The following is a 22,984-nucleotide window of genomic DNA, read 5'->3' as shown; positions in this document are numbered from 1 at the left end:
GGTCCAGGAATCAAACGCCCGGTATTATACTTCCAGGGGGAAATCAACTGGAAAGCCAATTCTGCTGGAGATCCACATGCTATAAAGCAAAGATCTGCGGGTACTGCTGGGAAGCAGAAGCAAAAGAATCAGAGATATCTGGAGAATACCAAATCTCTGAGTGATGGATCAGCGATCACCCCAACTAGGGCACAAAAAGTTACAACAGGCAAAGAGCCACAAAGACGAATCTGTCGGGGAACAAGAGAAAAATCTCAAAATCCTGTAGGGGATCCTAGCAAACACTGCTATGGAAACGGATCCAACATAACTCCATTGGGGAACAACCCACTGAGGGAGCAAAGGACACCCGGATAGAGTCTGGCTGCATAAGCAACTCTACTGGGGATATCATTAACTACTTTCTTGGGGAACAACCCACTGAGGAAGAAAAGCACCAAACAAGTAGATTCTGCAACAAACCACTCTACTCGGGGCGAACACACATCTGACGGATCACATCAGTAGATTCTGCAACAAAATCCGCTCTACTGAGGATCGACGAGTAATCAGGAAACCAATACAACCTCTGGATGACGGAGCCATCAACCGGCCATACCGGGGATTGAAAGAGGTTCAACAGGCAATACTGCCACAACAACCGCTCTGCAGACAAATGCTGGAGAAAGTGGATGAAAATACTGGGATATCAACCCAATCAACCACGGAGTAGGAAAATAAATCCTGCTCTGCTGAGGAGATCAACCATTCTGATAGAGAGAAAGTAAACACTCCGTTGACGACTTTGCCGGGGAAAAGGTAAGGTATCGGGTATCAAACCACTGACTTACCGAGTCTTCCAAAAGGAAAGCGACCGTGCTGAGAAAACAGACAAATCCGCTGGCAACTGCGCTGGGGAGAGTGACAACAACTCTGCTCGCGACTGCAATGGGGATATCAATAACTATTCTACTCACCAAGGAGACAAATAAAGTCTGGGGATAGCGACCCACTGGAGAAAGTGGCGAGGCACCAAGGTGACAAACCAATCAACCGCCGAATCTTCCACAAGGAAAGCATCCATGCCGGGGAAAACTGCTGCTGGAGAAAACTGAGTCTTCAACAACACTCTGCTTGGGGAATAACCCCACCAACAACTCGACTTGCAATTATGCTGACAACTCACTTGGGGAGAAATACGGGATACGGGGATATCAACCCACTAACCACAAATTTTCTGAACACCTGAGCGATCAGGCCGGAGAGAGACTACTGCTGGAAAACAGACTGAGTCTTCAATACACCACTCCGCTTCGGGGAGTCAAAATCCACAGAAGCTCTGCTTAGGGAACAACCCCAACAACCAAATTTGGAGAAGAAGGATACAAACCAAACCAGGAGTATGAACAAATGTCTTTCCTGTCGGAAACCATGCCACCCTTGGAAGAGCACTGAGAGATTCTTTGAGTATCCTTTTATCATTGTGAATGTTCACTTTGTTTAAAACAATAATCTTTGAAAAAATTTGTTATTAAAACGATGATATTTTTATCAATCAAAACATGCAAAACATTTGTTGAATTGAAACAAATAAGAGTGCAAATAACTGGATAAAAAGCTCAAATTTATTTGATGGAATGGTAGCCTGCAAATGGCAAGACTCCATAGATCTGTACAAATTTGAAATCAGTGATATATATTGGAAGAGGGCTACATTGAACATAATGATCCTTTCTCTACCAATTCGAATCTCGATGTATTCGAAGCTTCAGTTGACGACGAATCGAGAATCTTCTGACGAAAAGACGGCTGATGAAGCAGAAAGTCTTGTCAGGATGCAGTTACTTGCCAAATCCCTAATTTTTGCCTAGATTGCCCCAGGGTGAGGTACTCAATCTAGCGGGATGCAAATATACTCATTTATCAAGTCTCTAACTTTTGCCTGGATTACCCTTGCGGGTTCTCCACCGAGACGCTCATTTTTGCCTAAGCCGCCCTTTCGGGTTTTCAACTTAGCGAGTTATTCTTTTTTTCATTTGCATATACTTTTTTTTTATTAGGCAAAGTATCACTGCATCTGAATTCACAGGACGAGTGAAATCCTCCCCATCCATTGTTGTAAGCATCAAAGCACCGCCTGAAAAGGCTCTCTTGACAACATATGGACCCTCGTAGTTTGGAGTCCACTTGCCCCTAGAATCGGGCACGAAAGACAAAACTTTCTTGAGCACAAGGTCACCTTCTCTGAACACACGAGGCTTGACCTTCTTATCGAATGCTTTCTTCATTCTCTGCTGATATAACTGACCATGACACATGGCAGTTAATCGCTTCTCTTCAATCAAATTCAACTGGTCATAACGACTTTGAATCCGTTCAGCATCAGTCAACTAGGGACTTGAGGGTATACTTTTTCTTTTTTCTTTTGAAAAATCTTGAAAAAAACATTTCCTGATTTTTGATTTTTTCATCTTTTTCACCCTCCCTTTTTTTTTTACATTTTTTTTATTGCATTTGCAATGCCCCAGTTTGACTGTCTTGCTGATTTTCATAATACAGCTGAATGAGCTCTTCTGGTGCTCAAGAAAGATAGGAAATCTCATCAGGAATCCCCTTCAACATCATCTTCCTCTGCCTCGAATACAAGGAATTCAAATTTGGGAGATGGCGTTGGATCATTATGTTCAATGGGTTTAGAAATCCCTGCATAATGATTTTGGATAACGAAAAGCTTTTGTATTTAAACAAGCAAATCATTTATGCAGATGAAAAAGCTGTTTTTGTTTTTTCAGGGTTTTTTGTGATCACTGATTTCATGCAAAAGCAAAAAGTGAAAACAAATGGAAAAACAAATGTTTAACAATGCATTAATTGAATGAAATATCATTGTATTAAATGCTGCCAACAATGTCATCACTTCTCCTTTTGGCATGGGAGAAGGGTTTTAAACAAAGTGAGCATTATTACTCTGACTTATGAATGACCGTAGGAACATCCACAGCGACCCAATTGTGGCAGACACCACCAGGAATAACAAAATTGCTCATATCCTCTGCATCTTCTTCAATGATAGCAGCAGCTTCCTCTTCAGGCTGATCATCATGGATGAATCCTCCACTCGTGAATAGACCTTGCTCATTATATGCCCCAGAACAATAGCCAATGCCAGCCCGGGATTTGTTAACCAGGAATAAATCCATCAACAGCACTTAGTCTGGCAAAATCCTCCTCTGAGTCCACAATTCTCTCGCTCAACATGATCCATCAATCTGGCAGAGATAACTATGGTATAATACCGGCGAAGTGCGTCTCCAAAATAAATGAAGATCGCAGGGTTCAGACCACAGGACGGGAGACCGGAACAAAACACCCGCTTATGCAAATGATGCATGAAGTGTTTGTGCATATGCTTGTTTTTTTTTTCAAGGAACTCGAGGGTTTTATTTGCAAACTTTGAAATATTGAAGTATTTTGATCATATATGAGAATATCTCATCAGATAGACCAGGTGAAAAAATTTTCCCGGTTTTTTCCATGTTTGAGAATTTTTGCAAATAAACTCCTTTGAGTTCCTTGAAAATTTTCTTTTTATCTGATGATATGGATGCGGATGAATGCATGAATGCATGGATGCAACAGTCACACTCAAGGATCAAGCAAGTCACACCAAAGAAAGGTCGTGGGAAAGCTCAATGTATCCCTAATATCAATCATCCATTTTGGTGGATTTAGGTTTTCACCTTATCGACACCCAAGTTCCATTGATATTAACGGTACATGAACCGGCTCAATCATCCTTAATATCAACCAGCCGCTTTGGTGGATTTTAGGTTTTACACCTGATCCGGGATCCATTGATATTAACGATGTTTGAACGACTCAACCACGAATCACGGGTTTGCTGAGAGTCACGAGCATGGAGTCTTGGTTAAGAACCACCCAAAGGGAGTGTACTAGGGTTTATACCTGCCAGACATGTTCTACCAGAGGTTCCCATAATCATCGTCCCATCTCTCGGATATTATCGGAGGAACGAATACTCGTATTCCAAAAATATTCTCAAGAGAGACTCTTATGAGTGTAGTATCGCGTAACAATCGCATCAGATCTTACACCTGAACGACCTCCGCACTACGTCCTAAAAATAGGCCAAGATGGGTTTGGTAAACTAAGGTCCTTGGCTTCTAAGGCACATGATTGAAAGAATAATGCCTAACCACAAATAACTTGTGTGACATTATTAATCCAACATGACCTCCACCAAGTGAATGGACTCGCAAGTCAACTGGCTAAGGACTACTCCACACCAGTCAACAAGACTATGCCATTCTCCTATCCTAGAGTGCACTCGAGTTCGGGTATAGAACTCATCTCACAGAGATCACCAAAGCAAACATCATTTGTATATCAAGCAATTCACACATTACAATCAATACAGTTATCCCAAATTGTACAAAAATGTGTCAAATAACACATAATAATATATCACACAACAAATGGTGAAAAGTTGGCAATACCACCAAGGAATTTTACTCCCCAGCAGAGTCGCCACTTTTCTGTAGCGGTGTATTCGTCGCTATATGATCTATTGATTAAATCATAAGCAAAGCATACAATAAACATAGAGTCGCCACCGCACTTTTATTTATCCTAAGGACTGGTTAAAAAGCGAACAAAAACCTAAGAAGTTTTACACGTAGAAAACTAATGAAAAAGATCAGAGATCGGGGTAAGGGGTAAATTACGCAAAGGGAAGGTGTTAGGCACCCAATGCGTCCTAGGTACTCCTAGGGAGCCCTTTTCACACTTTGTTGTTTGAAAATTATTATTTGTCATGACATAAGTATTGTGCAAACATGATTGGGATGATGAGAAAAGAATATACAAGTTAGTTATTTTTGTGTTTGGATGGATAACCATTGCCTACGTACCTTTACAGGATCAAAACCTCGTAGTTCGGCTAAAAGATTTCCAAAAGTTTGTGAGTTCAATATTAAACAATAGCACTTAAGGTTCTTCATTATCAATGGGAGAAAACTCGACCAAGGCCAACATCCACCATGTGAGGATAGCTTCGACGCACTAGAGGGGTTAACCCTGTTTTCAGTACGGAAGTCTTATTGTCGACTCACTAAGGATAGGGTGAGGTTTACATCAACCACAATGAGAATTGAAACCTATGGCTAATGCATGAGAAGATTAACAAGAATGGACAAAGCCACAAAATCATTTGAATGGGTGAAGTTATTTGGATTATTTACAAAAAGGTCAAAGCATGATTAAAGTCAATTCAAAATGAAGTATTTACAAAAATGAAGTTTGGAAAATCATGGACTTAGGGTCCAAGTTTCTAATTTGGAAAGAAGGTGAGAATGTTTGCACGACACTTATTTCAAAGTTTTAAAACATGTGCGAAAAGGTAGGACACAATGGGGTGAATGGAATGGTGTGTATGTAAAACTTCTTAGGAGGGTCCGCCTCTTGAAATCATATAGAAGATGATTCAAGTGGGTCCTTAGGAATAGGCTACAAATGAGCAATAATATGAACATGGTAACAGATGAAAGTAAATAAAAGCGGATACTGGATGCCACTCAATGGTCTTATACCTGTCTCCTAAAACAAGTAAGGATATCAGAAGCCACTCTATGGACTTACACTAATCTCCATCAAAATAAAACAAAAAAGCAAAACAGGGAAGTCAACTGCCAATCTATCTGGACTTATGTTAACCTCCACAGTATGATCCTAGGAATACAAATGCCACATCACAGGGACTTACAATGAATCCTCACATACAACAACAATGCTCAAACAAAGAGCAAAGAAGATATGAGTGACCAATGAGGTCTTACACTCTATCTCTTCCATGTCATGGGAACAGATGCCAACTCACAGGGACTTATAACTGGTTCCTCAATGGGAAAACATCAATGTCACAAGGACAAAAGAAATGATCATGCACTAATGGCAAACAAAGATGATAAATGCACAACGGCAATCAATGGTAGTAAATGCACAATGGCAATCAGGTAATCATGTATAAATGAATCAAGTAATCAATCACATAAATTCAAGTAGCACACGCTATAACCATTCAATGAGGCTCAAGCAAAAGGGTTTGACTATGAAAGTCCACTGTAAGAGGTAAGTGTCGCTCTTAACCTTGCCATTGAGGGGCTAAGGTGAAGCAGATGAAAGGATATGAGGGGTGTGCCTCATTGCTTCTATCTCAAGTCCGAGAGAGCATATAAATATAAGAATGTGGGGGAGTTCAGAAAGTAGGAACTCTTTCCCCAATTGGACTCGATAGATCTTGGGTATGGATCCCAATGCTACAACCATGTAATGGGAGCAAGGAGAAGACTCACTGAATAGTGGGAGATAGGCTACTTATCTCTTTGATCCACCAATTGCCTCGAATGAGGACTTTTCCTGCTTAGGACAAACATAAACATACACAATCAATGCCTCTTAAGGAGGACTTCAGACAATTTGCCCGGCCAAATAACAGGCCGGGTCTCCAGACTACATGAAGAAGAAGGTGCAATACCTCAATGCTAATTGCTTATAAGCAAAGCAATGCAAGTTCTTAAGAGAACTGAGCAACTAAGGGTACCTGGAAAAATCAAACAGAATCAGCATCCCATTCATAATCAGACAACAATATAATGATCAATCAGTAAGGTACAATCAAACGACAAGGTGCATAGCACAAAGCTCAATGTGAACCAACATCCTACAAAACAGCCACATTAGTTTACAAGTCAAGTAAAATATCCCAAATGTGAAACAATTCCTTTAATCATTAACTTCTTAACCTGAAAAGCCAAAAACAAGTTCAAATGTAAGTGACAAGACCACTAGGACTAGCCTAGGGTCCAAAAGAAGGAAAAATCCTAAAACAGCAACCAATTCATGATCAAAGTCAAGATATTTCAAATACAAAGGGATCCCAATTGGTCCCATATCCAAAATATGTACACATCTCAATCTATGCAACATGTAAGGCAAAGTGAGCAATGTTAAACCACATATGAGCAATCAGCAAGATCACATCACAAAAAATATCAAAACAGCATGGAAAATTCCACAAAAATTATATCCTAAACAGAGGACATTCAACAAGCTACATGTCAATTTTTAAGCCATTTGGACTAGTGGAACTATGGGAATTAATTAGACATGTCAAAGCATGCAAAAACTCAATCAAATGAGGCCATAAAATATACACTAACTTCAATCCAATGGTGAACAGTGATGGTACATGGGAAATGCATGGGACCAAAGCTAAATGAAAGCTTAATGTGTTAGGAACTACTCTACCAAGTTTCATGTCCATATGGTTAAGTATGTGGATATGGAAACATATATACAAAGGTGTCACCAACAAGGTCCAAAAAATGATAGGCAGAAGATAAAAATCCTAATCAATTAGGAAATGGATTGTAAAACTCCACAAAAAATCACAGTGAATGCTAACATGTTAATGGTGTCTCATGCAAAAATTTAAGGCCATAGGCCAAGGGGAAGCATGGTAAAAAATTTCAGGGAACTCAGCATATCATTTAGTGTCACATATTTCCACATCCAATTTCAATAAATCATATAAAAAAAACCAGAGGTCCTAAAAATGCAAAACCTATGTCAAAAATTCCAGAAATGAGCTAAGAATCAACATCTAAAATTTCATTTAATTTGGATTAAGTGTGGCGATTATATAATTAAAATGGTGAGACATGTGAAATTTGTGTACATTGGAAAAATCTCTATGGCAATTAAATTTTTTACCAAGCAACATTTTATTTTTTGATTCTATAAAAAAGTAGAGAAAAAAAGAAGATTAACAAAAAAAATCTTGATTTATTTGGATTAATAATGATCATTATATGATTTTTAGAAGTTTCTAAATAATTATTGAAATTTATTTAATTTGTATGTGGATTAATTAATTAGTGGTACAGTGAATTAATTATGGAATTACTCTACTGTTACAGCAAATGACAATACCGTGAACTCTATAGCCAGTGCCAAAACGCATGGCTTAACTAAACGACGTGGCGGCTTGCGATTAGCTGGATCCGGCGCCAAAACACAATTCGAAACTGGAACGTGAGAAGCATGGATCAAACAGAAACAAAATTCCAGAAAAACTTCTTCTTCTTCGCGTAAACGTTCTTCATCACTCGCAAACCCGGTTATGAGCAAACGTCCACCAAATTTCATGAGCCTTACGCCGTTGGAATCGTCTCACCGAGTACAACAACAATATGCCAACGAAAATTCCTAGTTCCTATCGTACCGCACAGATCGAGCGAAAGAAGATTTCGCATCAAAGTGTAAATTCAAGATTGCTCTCTCTAAACTTAACGGTTTTCGATTCCATAAAGTGCTGCATGATCTACAAGGTGTACTCTACAAGAACCACACAACGGTTTTGAGAATGGTGATAGTCGAATCCGAACCTTTTCGAGGAGCAGTACCGGAATCCGCGAGTGTTTTGCTTCAATGAGTGAAAACAGATGATCTACAGCAGCTAGGAAGGTGTGAGGAAGCTTCGGAATGGCTTAACAATGCCTCAAATCGCAGCAAATCTTGACTGCCATGGATGAATGGTGATTTGGACAGTTGTGATCGTGATCTTTCTTGATCCAAAACCTGCAAACAGAAACTCACAAACAAGTATAGATGATGAATTCACTGAGGATTCGCACAAAGCTTGAAGAATTGTTGATGAATTGGTGAAGAAAAGATGAAAGCTCAAAGTGAAAAAGTGAGAGAATGATGAAAAATTTTCTTGAGATTTTCTGTTGAAGTGATGAATTGTGATTAGTGTTTGCAATTCTGTTAGAGATTAAACTTATATACTTGCTCCTAATCCAACTTTAATTATAATTAGCAAAAATGGATTAGTGAAAAATGAGCTTATGTGATGCATTTTGGCTCTTATGCCCTTGTATCATTAGAAGCAATGTAGCAGCAATTTATCACTTCAAGCAAACCACAAATATCATTTGGAAGCTGATAGAATTGGTCTCATCTTCAAATTCCTCCTATTTTGCATTTTGGACCATTTTGCCCCTCACTTTTAATTAGTTCACTTCAAAAATGGCCTTTTGCATTGAGCACTTTTGGAAAAATCCAATTATGCACCATGAAAGTACATATTAAATGGAGTTTGTGCATATAAAGAACTTTCAATTTGGACAATCCATGTAGAAGTTATGCCCTCCTGATTACGGGTCATTTTTGAAATTCACTGGATCATATCTTGACAACCATACATGGGATTTTCAAGTTCTTGGACTTTTTGGAATTGTGAGAACAAGATCTTCAACTTTCATGTTGGACAAATTTTGATTTGAAGCTTGTATCATGATGTAAATTTGAGGAGCAAAACTTTCCATTTTTGGCAGGTGAGAATTACAGGTCATTTCCATTTTGGGAAACTTCTTGCCTGACTTCAATTCCTTCAGCCTTGATCTTTGAAATGCCAAATGAAGCTTATATGGACATGAAAGAGGTCTTTTCCAACCATCTCACACCCTCCAATCCCTGATTAAATGCACAGTTGACCATAGTTGACTTTTGTTGACTTTTCTTGACTGGGCCATGTTCTGAGGAATTCCAAGTCTCTTTCAGTTGAGATCTTGGTTCCAAATGATACCACAAGTTACATGAACTATTTATGAATGATCATGGTGCCCAAATTCTTCAAGAATGGTCACCATCAATTGCTCAATGCCTGATTTGACTGTATTGATCTAGCTAGCTTCATCTGCAAGAAACAAGGTTAGATGACAATATTTTTGTACATTTGGTTAGTAAACATATGAAAAGCAATGATATACCAATGCAATACATGCTTGGTGATCAAGAGCCATACTCACAAGGTATCCCACCCACTAGGAGAGAAGCTAGGGTATGCAATGATCCTTGAGGCCATGATATGATATGATATGGGCCATGAGGGATCTTAGGGCCAAAATTGGGGTCTTACAAATTGCAACCTCGAATTGGCCGATCGGATCGAATTGAGCGGAAGTGACCTTGCTGCCGTAGGCTTTTCCTTCCGGGTTTCCTTTAGGGTTACTCGGAATAAGTTAAACAGTAGTCCTGAACACTCCGCCACAAGCCGGCAGGATTTGTCCTTGGATTCGTCAACTAAACAACAAATTAAAACGAAGAAAATAAACTAGATCCTAACGTAAGGTTGGATCCGATAAAAAGGTACACAATAGTTTCCTTTGTAGAAACTATTGTGTGAATAGAACTAACTAAATGCTGAAAAAGAAATAGGAAATTGCAAGGAAAATAGTGTAGAACTCGTAGGAAAAACAATGCCTAAGCTGCTGGAAAAAAATATGCAAAAAGTGAAAACGGCAAAGGAAAAATGTGGAAAAAGCCCCCCCCCCCCCCCCCCCCCCCCGTTCTAGGTTTTCTTCGTGGCTATTTATATTGGTACCATTAAGTAACTACTTGCTGCCAAGAGCTCTTCAATGTGGCTTAATTTCATGGCGTGGATATAGGGCCCAATACTCCTCAACGTCTCTTCAAGTCTCTGAGGCGTTACGTGCGCCCAAAAAGTAGGGTAGTGGTGTGACGCTCGTCACACCATGTGTGACGTCCGTCACAAGGCTGCTTTGCGTGACGCTCGTCACGCCCTCCGTGACGTCCGTCACAAGCACAACATTTGTGGCTTGCGCTTTGGGCTGGGCTTTGCTATTTGGTTCGTTTTCTCTCCTTTTTGCACCTCTTTTCCTCCATTTTTACTTGTGCTTCCAAATAAACCACTTTCATGTTATCACTAGGCGAGCGTGTAGCGAATAGGTCAGTTTGGGTCATTCGCGAGCTGGGCCTTCGTTCCCTTAAGATCAGTGTCATGAAAATGGGTCGGAATGCCTTGAAAAATGTCTTGAAATATAAATGGGCAAATTTTGGGGTATGACACTATCACTCGCGTGACGTCCGTCATCGACTTACAACCTGCAGATTTCGTCTTTTTCAATGGAGTTCAATGCGTAACTTATTTCTCAGTCCATACATACAAAATCGATCCAAAACATTACAGACATATAATATATTCATCAACAAAATCTAATTGCATCAAACCAACACCTGTAATTCATGGTTTTTATAAAATTATTTATTCCCAAAACCTTCAAAATAACAACAATGGTGAATATATGTTAACTCGTCAAAACAGAATGTGTCATATATTATAGCACACGAATTTCATCACCAGTCATCATCACATACAACAAATCAATCATCAATAACAGAGTTATATTGAAATCCCAATGCCCAATTGAGGTTATGGATTACTCAATTCTACCACTCACGCATACACCCATTATTGAGATAGTTCTCCCCTTACCTAGTTATCCTAGCAGCAGTAAAAAATTCTGTTTTTTTGGATTCTCTTATCCCCTCCAAGTTCAAAGCCGTCTCTTACACCCTAAAACTAGGTTATCTTTCTAATTAATATCATTAGGGTAAATCTTATTATAATTCTAATTCTGATCCAGACTTTTATTCCTCTTACTCCTTCCTCCCTTCCACACCTCATAAATCACACTTTGACCCCAAACTTTCCATTTTCTATTAAATTAAATAAATTTAATAAAATACTATGATTTTAATTACTAAAATAAACTCTAATAATTTAATCAAACTCTACTAGCCTCTAATTACTCCCCACACTCTCACCTCAATGTCACCCCACCACCCTTATTTATTTAATTAATATTACCCAAATAATCAAATAAATACACAAAATTATAATAAATCAAATAATTTCAATAAATCAAAATTTGGGGTGTTACAATCAGCGTCCAACATGGAAACATGGAAACCTTCCTGAAGTTACAACTGAATCTGGATGATGTACATAGGTTCACAGGCTCCCTGATAGGATTATTGGGAGACCAAATACATATAGTGGGCTATGTGACCCTAAAATCCATCCGCAGAGAGGGAGATGATGCCAAAACCATCGATGTCAACTACCTTATCGTAGACACCACGTCTCCTTACAATAACTTCCTCGGGAGGTCGACCATCAATGCCCTAGGAGCAGACGTATCCACCTAATATTTAACCTTGAATTATCCACTCCTCAATGGGAGAAGGGCATAACCATGCTGACTACCTAGAGGATATCCTACAATCGGTGAGAAAATATGACATGCGCCTAAACCCTACCAAATGCTCATTTAGAGTACAAGCGGGGAAATTTTTGAGATGCCTAGATGAGAACGACAACGCCTTAGTTCTCGTGGAAGTCCATAAGGGATCCTACTTCAGCCACATCGATGGGAAGACTCTCGCCCACAAGCTATTAAGATCGGTTTACTACTGACCCACATTAATAAAATATAGCACCACCTTTGTCAAGAAGTGTGATCAAACCCAAAGATATGCTGACCTTCACCACTCCCCTACAGATTTCCTCCGATTAGTGACCTCATTCTGACCCTTCTACCAGTGGGGCATGTATATCTTGGGAACGTTCCCTCTAGCATCAGGATAATTTAAATTCTTGATAGTAGGAGTGGACTATTTCACCAAATGGATAGAGGCAGAGGAAGTGTAAAAAGTCACGGCTGAAGGAGTAAAGCACTTATACTGGCAGAGGATTATGTGTCGGTACGGTCTCCCCGACGCCATTGTTTCACACAATGGAACCCAATTTTCCAGTACCGTGGTTACTGACTTCTCTAAGTACCTAGGCATGCAGACAAAGTTCGTATCTTTAGTACACCGTCAAGCCAACAGACAAGCTGATTTAGCGAAAAAGTAATCCTCAAAGGACTCAAGAAGAATTTGGACGATGCCAAAGGTTTGTTGGCGGAACTGCTCCACGAGATATTATGGTTGTACCACACCACTCCACAGTCCACCAACAAAGAAACCCCATTTTCGATGGTATATGGGGCGGACACGATGCTTCATGTAGAAATTGAGATGTCGTCATGGCAAAGAGCCCATTTCGACGAGGAAGAAAACAAGATATGATTAAAGTGTGCGACATATATGATCAACGAGCTACGAGAAGCCGCCCACATATGAGTGCTTACTGCCAAACATAGAGCTATCCGGAGATACAACTCTAAGGTAAAACTGATAGATATGCAGGGGGAAGATCTAGTATTAAAGAAAGTGGTCATACCTACACAGCAGAAGAAACTACAACTTAATTGGAAAGGAATTTATCGCATATACCAAAAGCCACCTCACAGAGCATACAAATTGCAAGAGCTTAAAGGACCGCTCCTACCCCGGACATGGAACACTCTCCACCTCCGATATTACTACAGTTAAAATTATTTTTAACTTTCCAGTAAACATTATGCTTATGTAATTTTGAACAATCAGTTAAATACTTTGTTTTGCAAGTGACCCCCCTCTTTAAAATAAATTATATGATGAACCTTCTTGAAAGGATTCTTGCCGCCCCTCGAGGAAATTATATGCTTGACTTCCATGGGAAGATCCTTGCTGCCTCTCAAGGCAACATGAATAAGTTGGACCTTCATGAAAGGATCCTTTTTGTCCCTCGAGGCAATTATATGCTGGACTTTCATGAAAGGATCCTTGTCTCCCCTCAAGGCAATTATATGTTGGACTTCTACGGGAAGATCCTTGCCGCATATTATGGTAACATGAATATGCTGGAAATTCATGAAAGGATCCTTATCTTCCCTCGAGGAAATTATATGTTGGACCTTCATGAAAGGATCATTATCACCCCTCGAGGCAATTATATGCTGGACTTCCACGGGAAAACCCGTGTCGCCTCTCATAGCAACATGAATATACTAGACCTTATTGGAAAGATCATTGCCGACCCTTGAGGAAATTATATGATAGATTTCCACGGGAAGATCCTTGCCGCCTCTCATGGCAATATGAATATGCTGGACCTCTATGTAAAGACCTTTACCGTCCCTCGAGGCAATCATGTGACTAAGATTCCGTAGGAAGATTTCATCCGCCCTCCCAAGCTATACCTGATTGGCCAAAATAAAGCTCTCTTAGGGACTCTGTATCTCCTCGGGCGAGATCGCTCCCAAAAAATCACGACTAAGTGGTGAAATCTATATCAAGCCCAAGAGACTTGGTGTCAAGTCTTGTTAGAGGGCTCGATAGAAGTCTTGCCTGAAAGGTTAAGATGTTCTGTTTGAGGGACTCAACGTCTCCCCAACGGGGCTATATGATACAACCTATGAGGCACTTAGAATCCGCAGAGTTGATAAATCTCTCGCATGAGGGACTAAGTATATCCTTAAACGAGATCGCTCCTAAAAAAATCACGCCTAATGGGCGCGACCTATATCAAGCCTCAGAGACTTGGTGTTATGTCTTGCTAGATGTATCGATAATAGTCCCGCCCGAAAGGTTAAAATGTCCCTCCTGAGGGACTCAATGTTTCCCTAGTCGGACTACATGATACAACCTCTAAGGGACTTAGAATCCCTAGAGTTGATAAAGCTCTCGCCTGCGGGACCCAATATCTCCTCGGGCGAGATCACTCCTAAAATATCACACATAAGGGGCACGACCTATATCAAGTCACAGAGACTTGGTGTCAAGTCTTGCTAGAGGGATCGATATAACTTCCATCTGAAAGGTTAAAAAGTCCCGCTCGAGGGACTTAGCGTCTATCCAGCTGGGCTACATGATACAACCTCTGGAGGACTTATAATCCCCAGAGTTGATAAAGCTCTCGCAAGAGGGACTCAATATCTCCTCGGGCGAGACCGCTCCCAAAAAATCATGCCTAAGGGGCGCGACCTATATTAAGCCATGGATACTTGGCGTCAAGTTTTGCTAGAGGGTTCAATGGAAGTCCCTCCTAAAAGAAGATACATCTTGAATGAGGGACTTAACACCTCATCAGACAAGCTGCATGACAATAAATCTGTAAAGGTATGGATTCTTAAAGGTCAATCAAAACCTCATAAGGGAAAACATCAGTCAGTGTCATACTCCCATTAGTCACAAGTAAAAAACACTACGCCCTCTGCTGAAAGACCCATGCCTGAAAGATTGTGTAGTGTTATGTTAAAATTAATATGTTGTAACCACCACTATCTTTAGTATACATTATGAGAGAATTTTAACCATCATATTATAATAATTGTCTTTATTTAGATTTATGGTAGAGTTGTATCATTAAGATTGAGAGAACCAAAGAGTCCTCATCTTGATTACCAACTTATTATTTTCTATGTCAGTTTCCTTCAAGCCTATATAAAAGTGAGCGTGTGGTGAATTCAATAATATAAGAGTATTCAATATATATATATATATATATATATATATATATATATATATATATATATATATAATATATATATATATATATATATATATATTATATATATATATATATATATATATATTCTTACTCTAAATTCTGCAACAATATAATTTATCACATACCACCTCTAGAATACCACCAACAGTGTGGTACCAGAGCTGCAGATCCTTGCAGCTGCAGCAGAAACAAAAAAAATGGCTTCCACAAGCAACTCTTTCACAGTTTATAGCAGTGTTAAAGTTCCTTTGTTTGAAGGAGAAAATTATGATTTTTGGGCTGTTAAAATGGAGACTCTATTCACCTCTTTGGATGTCTTGGATTTCGTCCAAAACGAGTATGAAGAATCAAATGAAAAGGCTGAAGAATCAAGCCAACGACTTGAAGAATTGAAGAAGAAGAAGATCACAAATGCTGGAGTTCTTGGTATGATTCAAAGAGCAATCTCTCTATCCATTTTCCCAAGGATTATGAGAGAAAAAACATCAAAAGAAGCATGGAATATTCTACAACAAGAGTTTGAAGGAGACTCAAAGGTGAGAACTATGAAACTTCAATCTCTTAAGGGAGACTATGAAAATGAAAGAATAAAAGAGAATGAGAGTTTGAATGAATACTTTAATAGACTATCTGAATTGGTGAATCAAATGAAGTCACATGGAGATACGATAGATGATCGCATAATTGTTGATAAAATTCTGATTAGTTTGACAAAAAAATTTGATCCTATGGTGGATATTATAGAAGAAACTAAGGATCTATAAACTATGTATGTTCAAGGGTTGATGAGGTATTTGAGGTCCTACGAACAAAGGTTGTTACGACACTCTGAAAAATCAGTTGAGAGTGCCTTTCAATATAAACTCAACATTAAGCCAAACAATGGTGAAAATAAGCCCCCAAGACAAAATAGAGGTGGTAGATTTGGAAGAAGCATGGACAGAGGAAGAAACTCACGAGGAAGAGGAAGAGGCGCGAATGACGGAAGATCGCATGAAGGAGCATCAAATAAATGGTGCAAAATTTGTAAGAGTAACACTCACAACGAGAAGGATTGTTGGAACAAGGGCAAACCACAATGTCACAATTGCAAGAGATTCAAGCACATTCAAAAGGATTGTCATTTTGCCAATCAACAACATGCTTCATTTGCAGAAGGAGAAAATGATGAAGGTAATTTGTTCTTTGCTTGTCAAAAAGCATTTCAAGAAGATAAAAATATGTGGTATTTGGATAGCGATTGTAGAAATCATATGACCGGAAATAAAGAAGCTTTTATAAACATTGATTCTTCATTTGGCTCAAAAGTTAAATTGAGAAATGGAAAACATGTTGAAGTAAAAGGAAAAGGAAGCATTGGAGTTACAACAAAGCAAGGAAGCAAAGTCATTCATGACACTCTTTATGTGTTAGAGTTGGATGAGAACTTGCTAAGCATTGGACAACTTTTGGAGCATGGCTATTATCTAAATTTTGAGAATCGAGAGTGCAGAATTTTTGATTCAAAGAGAAGAAATGTTGTTGTTGTAAAAATGACCAACAATAGAAGCTTTCCACTTTCTCTTAATTATGAAAAAAATTCCAGCATGATGACTAGAGAAGAAAATGACTCTTGTTTATGGCACAAGAGACTTGGGCACTTGAACTACAATAGTCTCAAGTTGCTTTATCAAAAGAAGATGGTGTATGGGCTGCCAATAATTGAAGAAAAATCGGGTGTGTGTGAAGGATGTATGCTTGGCAAACACCACCGCCAACCATTTCCAAAGGAAGAAGTATGGAGAGCCAAACACGTGTTGGAACTTGTACACACAGATGTGTGTGGTCATATGAATACCCTGTCTCATGGAAAAAATAGGTATTTTATCTTGTTTATTGATGATTTTACCCGCATGACATGAGTATATTTTATGAGACAAAAATTTGATGTTTTTGTAATTTTTAAGAGGTTTAAAGCTTTTGTTGAGAAACAAAGTGATAGGTTTATAAAAATGCTGAGAAGTGGTAGGGGGAAGGATTACACCTGAAATGAATTTCACAAATTTTGTGAAGATGAAGGTGTTGAAAGACAACTCACTGTTGGCTATACACCTCAACAAAATGGTGTATCTGAAAGAAATAACCAAACCGTGATGGAGATGGCAAAGTCTATGCTACTTGAGAAAGGTTTGCCTAAAACCTTTTGGCCTGAGGTTGTTAATACTGTTGTGTATTTGCTGAATAGATGTCCAACAAAGGCTGTATGGAATGAGACTCCATTTGAAGCTTGGAGTGGAAGAACACCTTTAGTTAACCACCTTAAAGTTTATGGGTGTGTTTTCTATGCTCAAATTCCTAAACAAAATAGGAAAAAGTTGGAAGAAAGTTCCATGTCAAAGGGCTATAGACTTTACAATTTGAAGACAAACAAGGTGATCATTAGCCGGGATGTTGTATTTGATGAGAAGGCTTTTTGGAATTGGGAAGAAGACAAAATGAAGGAGAAAACAGTCCCTGCAATTTTATTACAACCAAATCCAGCAGCTGAAAATTAGCAACCTGCCCCATGTACACCAAGTTCTTCATCCTCTCCAAGTTCACCAATTTCAAGTTCATCATCTCCCATCTCAACTCCAATAAAATTGAAGGACTTGAGTGATATTTATGCAAGGTGCAACTATTGTGTTGTGGAACCAGAAAATTTTGATAAAGCAATCAAAGAAGGTGTTTGGAGGAATGCGATGCAAGAAGAAATAAATGCAATTGAGAAGAACAAAACATGGCAGCTAGTTGAAAAGGAAAATGACAAAGAAGCTATTGGAGTAAAGTGGGTGTACAAATTGAAACATAATCCAGATGGTTCAATCCAAAGAGCCAAGGCTAGATTAGTAGTCAAAGGCTATGCACAACAGTCTGGAATTGACTATAGTGAGACTTTTGCTCCAGTTGTACGTTTGGACACCGTGAGAACAATAATTGCGTTAGTATTTTAAATAGGTTGGAATTTGTACCAACTTGATGTGAAGTCAACTTTCTTGAATGGAGAATTAAAAGAAGAGGTGTATGTGCAGCAACCTCAAGGCTTTGTGACTAAAGGCCAAGAGGGAAAAGTTTACAAGTTGAAGAAAGCTCTTTATGGGTTGAAACAAGCCCCTAAAGCGTGGTATAGTGAAATTGACAACTACTTCATTCAGCAAGAATTTCAAAGAAGTCAAAGTGAGCCTACCTTGTATGTGAAACATCAAGGTAAAGATGATATCCTTCTTGTTGCCCTTTATGTTGATGATTTGGTGTATACAGGTAACAACAAGAAAATGATTGAAAATTTTAAAATAGAAATGATGAAAAAATATGAGATGAGTGATCTTGGCTTGTTGCATCATTTTCTTTGTATTGAGGTTTACCAAGATGAATATGGAGTTTTTATTTTTCAAAAGAGATATGCCGAAAATATTTTGAAAAAGTTTGGTATGTATGGCTGCAAACCTGTTGATATTCCTTTAGTGGTGAATGAAAAATTAAAGAAGGAAGATGGTGGAAGATTAGTAGATGCAAGCATGTATAGAAGTTTGGTTGGAAGTTTGTTTTGTCTTACAACTTCAAGGCCCGATTTAATGTTTGCTGCTATTTTACTCTCAAGAGTCATGAGTAAACCAAGTCAATTACATCCCGGGGCAGCAAAAAGAGTTCTAAGGCATGTCATGGGAACCATGGAGCATGTAATCAGATTTGAGAAGAGTTATAAACTTGAAGCTAAAGGCTATTGTGATAGTGATTGAGCCGAAAATGTTGATGATATGAATAACGCTTCCGGTTATGTATTCAACCTTGGTTCATGTGTGATCTCTTGGTGCTCAAAGAAGCAAGATAATGTGGCACAATCTTCAGCTGAAGCTGAGTACTTAGCAGCTGGTTTAACAATCACTTTGATTGAGAAGAATATTAGAAGATATTGGAGAGAAACAAGAGGGAAGTCTACAGCTTCATTGTGACAACAAATCAGCTATTGCCATGGCAAATAATCCTGTTTTTCATAGCCAGACCATACACATTAACATAGAGCATCACTTCATTCGAAGTGTGATTGAAGAAGGAGATTTGCAGTTAGCTTTTTGCAGTTCACAAGAGAAGCTTGCAGACATTTTTACTAAAGCACTACCTGGAGGAAAATTTCAACAACTTAGAGAAGCAATGAGAGTTAAAGAGCAACGCATTAAGGGAAAATGTTGAAATTAATGTGTTGTAACCATCACTATCTTTAGTATGCATTATGAGAGAATTGTAACCATCACATTATAATAATTGTCTTTATTTAGATTTATGGTAGAGTTGTATCATTAAGATTGAGAGAATCAAAGAATCCAATTACCAATTTATTATTTTCTATGTCAGTTTCCTTCAAACCTATATAAAAATAAGTGTGGTGAATTCAATAATATAAAAGTATTTATATATATAATATATATATATATATATATATATATATATAATATATATATATATTTTTTTTTTTTTTTTTTTTTTTTTTTCTTATTCTAAATTTTTTAACAATATAATTATCACATACTACCTCTAAAATACCACCAACGTGTTATATTTGTAAATAACCTTATCTAAGGTGACAACTTAATATAGGACTTAATAGATAAAAATGTAAGTTAAATAATTGGAAACTTCAGCAATTTTCAATTGTAACGGCAATAATGTGGTGGCGGCATACACACTAGAATAATATAAGAAGTGATTGATATATTGATTTGTTTTATGTTTGGAGCACGTGAAGGCGAACTAACCCATTATATTGAGTCAATGTTATTTCTCTATAAATAGGATACTAATCGGAACTAGCTTTCATCAATTGGATTTGCATTTTCCAGCACAGCACTATCAATAATATTATTTGCTTGTTTGTAATATTGATCTTCACACCCTCCAATTTTCCAATAAAAGATGGCATACTTAGATGAAATAAGAGAGGCACAAAGAGCTCGTGGCCCAGCAACGATTCTAGCTATTGGAACTGCAACTCCATCAAATTGCATTTACCAATCTGATTTTCCAGATTATTACTTCCGAGTTACCAATAGCAACCACATGCCTCAACTCAAGGACAAATTGAAACGTATATGTAAGTTCGTATATACATGCATGCATGCTCTCATTCATGCATATATGTTTGTTTTTGTAGTCATTCATGAATATTATGTATATATATATGCTAGACAAACATGCATGCATATGCATGTGGCTTCAACTTATGTATTTTTCTTGAGCAGGTGAGAAGTCACTGATAAAGAAACGCTACATCCACTTGACAGAAGAAATGTTGAAAGAAAATCCAAACATATCGACTTATGACAAACCATCTCTGGACGCACGCCAAGACATTTTAGTTGAACAAGTACCAAAGCTAGGAGAAAAAGCAGCATCAAAAGCTATAAAAGAATGGGGAGGATCAAAATCAGAGATAACTCATCTCATATTTTGTTCAACTTCAGGCGTCGACATGCCTGGTGCTGATTATCAACTCGTCAAACTCTTAAACCTAAATCCATCCATAAAAAGATTCATGTTATATCACCAAGGTTGTTTTGCTGGTGGAACTGTTCTTCGTCTCGCGAAAGATCTTGCTGAGAACAACGCTGGTGCACGTGTCCTCGTCGTGTGTTCTGAAATAACTGTTGTTACTTTCCGTGGTCCGAATGAAAATCACATGGATTCGTTGGTTGGACAAGCGCTCTTTGGTGACGGTGCTTCATCCGTGATTGTTGGATCAAACCCTGATGAAAGAACTGAACGGCCATTGTTTTATCTTGTTTCGGCTTCAGAAACGATTCTACCAAACTCAGAAGGTGCGATAGAAGGACACTTACGTGAAGTGGGACTGACATTTCATTTGAAAGAGAATGTTCCGGAGTTGATTGGTGAGAATATTGTGAAAAGTTTAGAAGAAGCATTTCATCCGCTTGGAATAACTGATTGGAATTCATTGTTTTGGGTAGCACACCCTGGCGGTCCAGCAATATTGAAGAGGATTGAAAAAACAGTTGGGTTGAATTCAGAAAAACTAAATGCGACAAAACATGTTCTGAGTGAGTATGGAAACATGTCGAGTGCTTGTGTGTTATTTATATTGGACGAGATGAGAAGAAGGTCTATGAAGGAAGGGAAATTGACTACTGGTGAAGGACTTAAGTGGGGTGTTTTGTATGGATTTGGTCCTGGCTTGACCATGGAAACCATTGTTTTGCATAGCGCCGCAAACATATAAACTCTCTCTGGATTACTATATATTTGAATGAATTTTCTACTCTTATAACCGTATATCGGTTAATTTGCATGTGTGTATTTATGTGTGGTATAATAAAAAGTTTGCTATTTCAATATTTTTTTTGTCTTCTTTTTACTTAATTAATTTAACTTAGAGCCACTTATCATATTATAAACGATTAAGTCGTTTAAGACATAATGACGAATTTCTATTATAATAAATTATACATTTTATAATGAATTTTTATCTTCACTAATTAATCTATTAAGGTCAAATTTATTTTATTAGGTGTTTTTTTCTCATTTTAATTTTTAAATCACTTTTTTCCTATATATTATTAATTGTGGGAGAAAGATCTTCGGAGACACGTTTCAAATCTTGTATTGTATTCGTTATAAAAATAATGTGTCTCTTTTATTTTTATTTTTAAATAATTTAAATTACTTTCCTGCTTCGTCATCTTTAACAACAACAGTGGAGAGGAAAATGTCTCTCACAAACACAATTCGAATCTCATCATAAGTATTTTTGTTTTTTTATTCATTTTTAAATACATTTTCTCTCGATTAGTTTTAATAACCATGTGAACAAATGACTTATACTCAAAAAAAAAATAATGAATGAGAAAAAGTTGAAAAGAAAGCACCACAATATATTGTTTCCTTTTCAATTTTTTTCCATCATTGTAATAGTTTTCTCTTCAACAACAATTGAAAAGTGTTGACAAAATTGTGAAAAACATTGCTTAAAAAAATTGGGGATGTTTTTCATAGGTCATTTGTGCGAGCGTTGCCTATTGTTTAAGGCAACATTCTTTATCGCTCTTTTGTCTATACTTTCTCAAAATGTCACATCGACTATAGAAAAACGTCCAATTTTTTTGAGACATCTTAGACGGAGTTTTTAAATATATCTTGCAACGACTATAAAATGTTTTCTAAAAGTGACTGTGAGAAAAAACTCTCTGGTGATGGTTTTTAAATGTTGTTAAATCTGGAAACAATTACAAATTGTTCCATAAAAGTGAAATAGTAAAAATACTTGATAAATGAATCTTCATTGGAGAATGCTTAATGCATATGTGAATTTTAAGTTATGAAGCTTAACATTTTTACCATGGAGTAGATACATGTGACATTATCGTTGCTTAAATTTTTGTGTAAGTTACTTCATGAAGCAATGCAAAAAATGTGTTGCTTATCATTAAATAATATTAATTTTTACTACAACATTTATTGCTTCTAGTAACATTTTATTATGCAACATGTGTAAATTGTTGCCTAAAAAGTATTATGACAACAATTTTTGCTTTTTGCTAACACAATTCTCACAACACCTCACAAATGTTCCCCAAATTACTTTTGGAAACGATTTTCAACTCTTCATATAATTTATCTTTGACAATAACAAATAAATGCCCCCTTAAATACTTA

General features: G+C 37.7%; 1 protein-coding gene across 2 annotated transcripts; it reads left to right on the top strand.

Annotated features, from left to right (window-relative positions):
* Positions 1–11,154: 11,154 nt before the first annotated feature.
* On the top strand, positions 11,155–21,551 carry LOC127082739 (chalcone synthase). Of its 2 annotated transcripts, XM_051022971.1 has the most exons (3): positions 11,155–11,167; positions 20,244–20,408; positions 20,557–21,551. In XM_051022971.1, exons 1-3 carry the CDS (start codon positions 11,155–11,157, stop codon positions 21,549–21,551), a joined length of 1,173 nt encoding a protein of 390 aa, XP_050878928.1. The 2 variants fall into 2 exon arrangements, with proteins under 2 accessions (XP_050878928.1, XP_050878927.1); XM_051022970.1 differs by lacking the exon at positions 11,155–11,167 and having other exon boundaries at positions 20,231–20,408.
* The last annotated feature ends 1,433 nt before the right edge of the window (positions 21,552–22,984 follow it).

This window comes from Lathyrus oleraceus, chromosome 5 (assembly GCF_024323335.1).
Source record: "Lathyrus oleraceus cultivar Zhongwan6 chromosome 5, CAAS_Psat_ZW6_1.0, whole genome shotgun sequence".
NCBI classification, from domain to species: Eukaryota; Viridiplantae; Streptophyta; class Magnoliopsida; order Fabales; family Fabaceae; genus Lathyrus; species Lathyrus oleraceus.
The sequence above is the reverse complement of the archived record's forward strand: the minus strand, read 5'-3'. Positions and strand labels throughout refer to the sequence as shown.